This window comes from Falco cherrug (genome assembly GCF_023634085.1).
Source record: "Falco cherrug isolate bFalChe1 chromosome 22 unlocalized genomic scaffold, bFalChe1.pri SUPER_22_unloc_3, whole genome shotgun sequence".
NCBI lineage: Eukaryota > Metazoa > Chordata > Aves > Falconiformes > Falconidae > Falco > Falco cherrug.
In genome coordinates this window covers 1-8,025 of record NW_026599287.1, presented here as the reverse complement: position 1 = coordinate 8,025, position 8,025 = coordinate 1, and the positions used below count along the sequence as shown (strand labels likewise).

Below are 8,025 nucleotides of genomic sequence, written 5' to 3'. Positions count from 1 at the left end.
AGGGCACACAGGAGCACCCGAGGGTGCACTCAGGCACCCAGGGGCACCCAATGGCGCGTTCGGACACCCAAGAGCACCCGAGGGTGCACTCAGGCACCCGGGGCACCCAAGGGCACATTCGGGCACTCAAGGGCACACAGGAGCACCCGAGGGTGCACTCAGGCACCCAGGGGCACCCAATGGCGCGTATCGGAACACCCGAGAGCACCCAAGGGTGCACTCAGGCACCCGGGGCACCCAAGGGCACATTCGGGCACTCAAGGGCGCACAGAAGCACCCAAGGGTGCACTCGGGCACCCAGGGGCACCCCAGGGCGCATTTGGCCACCCCGGGGGGCGCCCGTAATGACCCAGGAGCGCCCGGCGATGCGCCAAGACCCGTTGCCACCGGGCACCCATGGGTGCTACCCACCCCTTCCCCCACCCTTGCCCCCCCTCCCCCCCCCCCTCAGACGGTGCTCTCCAGCATCCAGTGGGTGCTGCCGAAGGAGGGGCGCAGCGGGGGGGTCCCCTCGGGCAGGTCGAGGCGCGGCAGCGAGCCGTGGCGCCGAGTCCGTGCGCGCCGGGGGTAGCTGTGGCTGGGGAACAGCCCCCGCGCCCCCCGCCGGTAGCACCCATGGGTGCCGGGGCAGGGAGGGGCGGCGGCGCCGGCTCGGGGCTTCTGTGGGCGCCGTTGGTTTGGGAGCAGACGCTGGCGACGGCGGCGGGGGGCCGGCGGGCGGCCGCCGCTTTGTAGCGGGCGGTGAGGATGAGGATGAAGACGAGGACGGAGGCGGCGATGGCGGCGCCGATGACGATGATGACGGTGCCCCCCAAAAAGTGGGGGCGGGGGAGGGCGGCGCAGCCGGGGGCCCCCCCGGGGGTGGCGAAGCGGACGCAGCCCAGCCCGCGGGCGGTGGGCGCCGCCGGGACCCCCTCGGCGTGCAGGGCCGTGACGCAGAGCTGGTAGTGGCGCCCGGCCGCCAGGTCCCGCAGCACGAAGCTCCGGCTGGAGGGGGGGCAGCAGCCTGGGGGGAGGGGCGGGGGGTGGGGTGGGGTGGGGTGGGGGGCCACGCGTGGCCCCCCGTGCAATGCCACACCATCCCCGTGCGACGCCGCGCGATGCCATGTGGTCCCCAGGGGATGCCACATGGCCTCCCGTGATGTCACGTGGTCTCGTGTGACGTCACGTGGCCTCGGGGGATGTTATATGACCCACCCCCCACCCGTGACGTCACATGGCCCCATGCGATGCCACGTGGCCCGTGTGATGCCGCGCGGGTCCCCGGGTGATGCCATGTGGCCTCCTGTGGTGTCACATGGCCTCGTGTGATGTCATGTGCCCCACCCCCCCCCCCGTGATGTCACGTTTGCCCCGTGCGAGGCCACAAGGCTCTGGGTGATGTCACGTGGCCCCACGCCATGCCACGTGTCCTCACGCCATGCCACGCCACGCCATGCAATGCCATGTGTCCCCATGCCACATGGCCCCATGTGGCACCACATGGCCCATGCGATGCCATGTGTCCGCACATGCCACGTGTCCCCATGCGATCCCACGTGTCCCCATGCGATGCCACATCATGCTGTGCAACGCCATGTGTCCCTGTGTGACACCACATGTCCCCACATGATACCGCGTGTCCCCAGGTGATGCCACGTGTCCCTGTGTGATGCATCGTGTCCCCATGCGATGCCACATCATGCTGTGCAATGCCATGTGTCCCTGTGTGACGCCACATGTCCCCACATGATGCCACGTGCCCCCAGGTGATGCCACGTGTCCCTGTGTGATGCATCGCGTCCCCACACGATGCCACATGTCCCCATGCAATGCCACATCATGCCATGCAATGCCATGTGTCCCCGTGTGATGCCAGATGTCCCGATGTGATGCCATGTGTCCCCACATGATGCCACATGTCCCCATGCGATGCCACGTGTCACCACGCAACACCACATGTCCCCACGCGATGCCACGTGTCCCTGTGTGATGCATCGTGTCCCCATGCGATGCCACATCATGCTGTGCAATGCCATGTGTCCCTGTGTGACGCCACATGTCCCCACATGATGCCACGTGCCCCCAGGTGATGCCACGTGTCCCTGTGTGATGCATCGCGTCCCCACACGATGCCACATGTCCCCATGCAATGCCACATCATGCCATGCAATGCCATGTGTCCCCGTGTGATGCCAGATGTCCCGATGTGATGCCATGTGTCCCCACATGATGCCACATGTCCCCATGCGATGCCACGTGTCACCACGCAACACCACATGTCCCCACGCGATGCCACGTGTCCCTGTGTGATGCATCGTGTCCCCATGCGATGCCACATCATGCTGTGCAATGCCATGTGTCCCTGTGTGACGCCACATGTCCCCACATGATGCCACGTGCCCCCAGGTGATGCCACGTGTCCCTGTGTGATGCATCGTGTCCCCACACGATGCCACATGTCCCCATGCAATGCCACATCATGCCATGCAATGCCGTGTGTCCCCGTGCGATGCCAGATGTCCCCACGCGGCGCCACGTCACGCTATGCAATGCCGTGTGTCCCTGTGTGACGCCGCCTGTCCCCCCGCACCGCCGCCCCCCCCCCGCTGTGCCACGTGATGCCAGACACCCCCGCGGGGGGGCTGCCACCCCCACCCCCATGGCGCCACAACACCCCGCGACCCCCCAGCCTCCCCCCGGCACCCACCTGTAGACGAGGGAGTCGTCGAGGGAGCTGTTGTAGGTGACCTGGAACATGCGGATGCCGGGGACGTGGCGCTGGGGCAGCCAGCGTATTCGCGCCGACGTGGCCGTCAGCTCGGCCGCCACCACGCGCCGCTCGCCCGGCACCCACGTCTCGTTGCCGCCGGCTGCGAGCCATATCCGAAGGGCCGGCCGCCGTTTCGCCGTCGCCATCCCCATCCTCGCGGGCAACCGGGAGCGGAAAGACGGCTACCTGCACACCGGGCAAGCCGCCTCGCCGGCGGCGTTGGAAGCCACGCAGGTGAAGGCGCCGTGGTCGCCCAGCGTGGCGACCCGGAGCTCCAAGGAGCCGTCGGGGCCGACAGCGCGGCGTGAACCGTTCTGCACCAACCGCCCGTCCGGACCCAACCAGTGCAACGCCGGCGGCGGATCGCCGGCAGCGGCGCAACCCAACCGTAAGGGTTGGCCTTCCAAGACGGCAGCGGGGATCGGCAGCGGCGCCGGCGATGGCCGGGGCTCGACACGCCAATTCCTCCTCCGGCACGGCCCAAAGCAAGCGACCGGCGAGCGGCGGTGGCGATGCGCAGCTCTCCAGCCGGCCCGGTTGCGCCAAACGCCGTAACCAAAGCAATTCGCAGTTACAATGCAGCGGGTTCCCCCCCGCCGCCAAACTGGGGCCCGGCGGCCCCGGCACCGGCGGTAACGCCCGTAGGCGGTTGGCGGTGAGGTCCAAGCGTGCCAAGCGCGGTAAGCGCGCCACCGCGCCGGCGGGGACCCGCTCCAGGAGGTTGTGATCCAGGGTGAGGGTGGCCAAGCTGGCCATGCCGGCCACCGCCTCCCAGGGCAGCGCCGGCAGGTTGTTGTGGGACAGGTCCAGGTCCTCCACCGTGGCGGCGAAGGCGGCGAAGGCGGCGGGCTCGATGGCGGCCAGCTGGTTGTTGGCCAGGATGAGGTGCCGGAGGCTGGCCAAGCCGCGCAGCTGCGCCCCGCTCAGCGCCGGCAACCGGTTTGCCGTCCAGGGTGGAGGGCGCGGAGGGCGCGGAGGTCGGCGAAGGCGCCAGGCGCCAGGCGCCGCAGCCCGTTGCGGGAGAGGGTGAGGTGCACCAGGCTGCTCATGTTGGCGAAATCGGCGCGGCCCACGGCGCCGATGAAGTTGTCGGCCAAGCGCAGCTCCACGGCGCCGCGGTCCAGGCTGGGCGGCACGGCCAGCAGGCCGGTGCGGGCGCACAGCAGCGTGGGGGTTGGGGGCGGCCGCCGGGCAGAGGCAGCGGGGGGGGGCAGCGGTGGGACCCCGCCACCGCCCCCAGCATCACCAGGGGCACCAGCAGCTTCGCCATCCTCCGCCGGCCCCGGCGGCGCCTGTGGGGGGGTGGGGGGTGGTGAGGAGGGGGCAGGACTGGGCCCACGGGGGGGGGGAATTGGGCAGGATTGGGCCCATGGGGGGAAATGAGGCCATGGGGCAGGATTGGTCCCACGGGGGGGGAGGGGCTGTGGGGCAGGATTGGTCCCACGGGGGGGGAGGGGCTGTGGGGCAGGATTGGGCCCACGGGGGGGGAGGGGCTGTGGGGCAGGATTGGTCCCACGGGGGGGGACGACTGTGGGGCAGGATTGGGCCCACAGGGGGGGAGGGGCTGTGGGGCAGGGATTGGTCCCACGGGGGGGGGAGGGGCTGTGGGGCAGGATTGGGCCCACGGGGGGGGGGGGGCTGTGGGGCAGGATTGGGCCCACGGGGGGGGAGGGGCTGTGGGGCAGGATTGGGCCCACGGGGGGGGGGGGGGCTGTGGGGCAGGATTGGTCCCACGGGGGGGGGGGGCTGTGGGGCAGGATTGGGCCCACGGGGGGGAGGGGCTGTGGGGCAGGATCAGGGCCCGAGGGGGCAGGATCGGGCCTGGGGGCAGGAGTAGGCAGGATCAGGGCTGGGGGGGGAGGGGCTGCGGGGCAGGATTGGACCGGGGGGGGGGGGGGGGGCAGGATCGGGCCCCCGGGGAACCCTACTCAGTCCTATGGGAGCCATGAGATCCCCTGTGATCCCCTGTGATCCCATGTGCCCTGTGTGTTCCCCTGTGACCCCGTGTGTCCCAGGAGATCCAGGGAGATCCATTGACACCCCACATGGTTCTGTGTGATCCCGTGTGCCCCTGCAGGATCCCAGTGATCCTGTGTGATCCCACGTGCTCCATGTGCCCTCCCAAGATCCCAGTGGTCCTGTGTGATCCCGTGTGCCCTCAGGAGATCCCAGTGATCCCGTGTGCCCCTGTGTGATCCCGTGTGCCCTCAGGAGATCCCAGTGATCCCGTGTGCCCCTGTGTGATCCCGTGTGATCCCATTACCTCCTCTCAGGGCTCCATGTCGGTCCCGTCCGGAGCGTTGCCGCGGGGCCTGTGGGGACAGGGGACAGGCCAGTATGGACCAGTACCACCAGTATGGACCAGCCCAGCTGCACACAGCCCAGTATAGCCCGGTACAGCCCAGTATGGCTCCATGCACCCTCACCATGACCTAGTACAGCCCAGTATGGCCCAGTACACCCCAGTATGGCTCCATGCACCCCCAACATGGCCCAGTACAGTCCAGAACAGCCCAGTCCAGTTCTATACACCCCAGTACAGCCCAGAACAGCCCAGTCCAGCTCCATATACCCCAGTATATCCTAGTATAACCCAGTCCAGCCCAGTATGTCCCAGAGCAGCTTGGTAATGGGCCAGAACAGCCCAGTATAGTTCCATACACCCCAGTATGGCCCAGTCCAGCCTAGTCCAGCCCAGTATCGCATTCTAGGACCCCACATGGCCCAGTACAGTCTGAGAAGGCCCAGCACAGCCCAGTGTGGCCCAGTACAATCCAGTACAGCCCAGTAGGAGCCAGTACAGCCTGCACAGCCCAGTATGGCCCAGTACAAACCAGTATGGGCCAGTACTGCTCACTAAAGACCAGTACAACCCAGTATAAGTCAGTATGGGCCAGCACAGCATGGTCCAGTACAGCCCAGTATAACCCAGTACAGCCCAGAACAGCCCAGTACACCACAATACGGAATAGCAATGCATCACTATGATCCAGCATGGCCCACCACAGCCCAGTATGCCCCAGTACAGCACAGCACAGCCCAGTCCAGCCCAGCCCAGCCCAGCCCAGTATGGCCCAGTCCAGTCCAGGAAAGCACAGCCCAGTATGGCCCAATCCAGCCCAGCCCGGTCCAGAACAGCTCAGCCCAGTATGGCCCAGTCCAGCCCAGTCCAGAACAGCTCAGCCCAGTATGGCCCAGTCCAGGACAGCACGGCCCAGTATGGCCCAGTATAGCTCAGTCCTGGACAGCGCAGCCCAGTATGGCCCAGTACAGAACTGCACAGCCCAGTATGGCCCAGTATAGCTCAGTCCTGGACAGCCCAGCCCAGTATGACCCATTCCAGGACTGCTCAGCCCAGTATGGCCCAGTCCAGCCCAGTAAGGCCCAGTCCAGGACAGCCCAGCCCAGTATAGCCCAGTATAACCCAGTATCATCCAGTATAGCCCAGTCCAGAACAGCCCAGCCCAGGGACCTCTCCGTTGGTGCCTCCCCCAGTGCCCCCCCAGGTAACCCCCCCTCCCTGTAACCTCCCCCATTACCCCCCCCCCGGTAACCCCCTCCCCACCGACAGCCCCCGGTACCTGGGGGGGCTCAGCCCACTGACGCTCCCATCGTGGCTCCGAGCACGGCACCGGCCCGGGGGGGGGGGGGGGGGGGGGGGCGGGGAGGGGAGGGAGGGGGGCACCGGGCCCGGTCAGGCCTCACCCCACCGGGGGGCCATGAGCGCCGGGGGGGGGAGGGGGGGGGGCACCGGGCCTGGTTGTAACGGGGTTGGGGAGGGGCGATGGGATGGGGGGGGAATCGGGATGCTGCGGGGAGGGGACCGGGGGGGGGGGACCGGGGATGCACCGGGATGCGGGGCGGGGCGGGGTACCGGGATGCTGGGGGGAAGGTCGCACCGGGATGCCGGGGGGAGTTACCGGATGCGGGGGGGGGGGGTACCGGGATGCCGCGGGGATACTGGGATGGCGGGGGGGGGGTGGGTACCGGGATGATGGCGGGGGGGGGACCGGGATGCTGGGGGGGGACCCGGGATGCGAGGATGCACCGGGATGCCGAGGGGGGGTTACCGGGATGCTGGGGGGGGATGCCGGGGGAGGGTACCGGGATGCGGGAGAGTACCGGGATGCCGGGATGCACCGGGATGCTGGGGGGGGGGGGGGGGTACCGGGATGCTGGGGGGGGAAGGTTATCGGGATGGGGGGGGGTTACCGGGCTGCCGGGGGGGTCCCGGTCCGCCGGGGGTCCCGGGCGGGGGGCGGAGGGGCCCCGGTGCCGGTGCCGGTGCAGCCCCGGTCCCGCCGGCACAGGCCGCCGCCGCCGCTCGGAGCCGCAGAGCCGCCGGGGCGGGGCGGGGCGGGGCGGGGCGGGGCGGGGCGGGACCAGGGGGCGGGGCCCGGCCCCACGGACACACGGCGGGACCCACGGGGGGACCCATGGACACACGGGGGGGCGGGGCGGGCTGGGCCCCCCCCCCGGGTCTGGGTCCGGCCCTGGCCCTGGCCCATCCCCCACCGGGGGCCCACGTGGGGACAGGGGCTTCACGGACTGGGGACACTGGGGGCACTGGGGACACTGGGAGGCATGGACTGGGGACACTGGGGAATTACATGGGTGGGGGATACTGGGGACACTGAGGGACACGGACTGGGGACACTGGGGGCACTGGGGATACTGGGGAACATGGGCTGGGGATACTGGGGACACTGGGAGGCCTGGACTGGGGACATGGGGAAACATGGAGGGGATACCAGTGTTACTGGGGGACATGGGTGGGGGATACTGGGTATACTGGGGATGGTGGGGGACATGGGCAGGGGACACCAGACATACTGGTGACACTAGGGGTCACAGACTGGGGACACTGGTGGCACTGGGGGACACTGGGAGACATGGGCAGGGGACACTGGGGGATACTGGGGACACTGGGAGACACTGTGGGGCATGGACTGGGAACACTGGGGATACTGGGGGGCACTGGGGACTGTAGGCTGGGGCCACTGGTGGTACTGGGGGGCCACTGGTGGTACTGGGGGGCCACTCGGGGCACTGGAGGTCATGGACTGCGGTCACTGGGGCCACTGGTGACTGTGGGCTGGGGCCACTGGAGATACTGGGGATACTGGGGGGGCCACTGGGGATACTGGGGGGTCACTGGGGCCACTGGGGTTCATGGGCTGAGGATACTGGGGGGCCACTGGGGTCACTGGAGGTCACGGACTGGGGATACTGTGGGCCACTGGGGATACTGTGGGCCACTGGGGATACTGGGG

At 68.9% G+C, this 8,025-nt stretch overlaps 1 protein-coding gene across 1 annotated transcript; it reads right to left on the bottom strand.

Annotated features, from left to right (window-relative positions):
* Positions 1 to 361: 361 nt before the first annotated feature.
* LRFN1 (leucine rich repeat and fibronectin type III domain containing 1) lies at positions 362 to 6,405 on the bottom strand. The gene is given in 11 exon segments (XM_055700115.1): positions 362 to 600; positions 603 to 999; positions 2,684 to 2,853; positions 2,855 to 2,947; positions 2,950 to 3,171; positions 3,173 to 3,703; positions 3,706 to 3,930; positions 3,932 to 3,961; positions 3,963 to 4,044; positions 5,016 to 5,064; positions 6,334 to 6,405. Coding segments are annotated over 9 exon segments (1,881 nt in total). The 5' UTR covers positions 4,023 to 4,044; positions 5,016 to 5,064; positions 6,334 to 6,405; the 3' UTR covers positions 362 to 447.
* Positions 6,406 to 8,025: the final 1,620 nt, after the last annotated feature.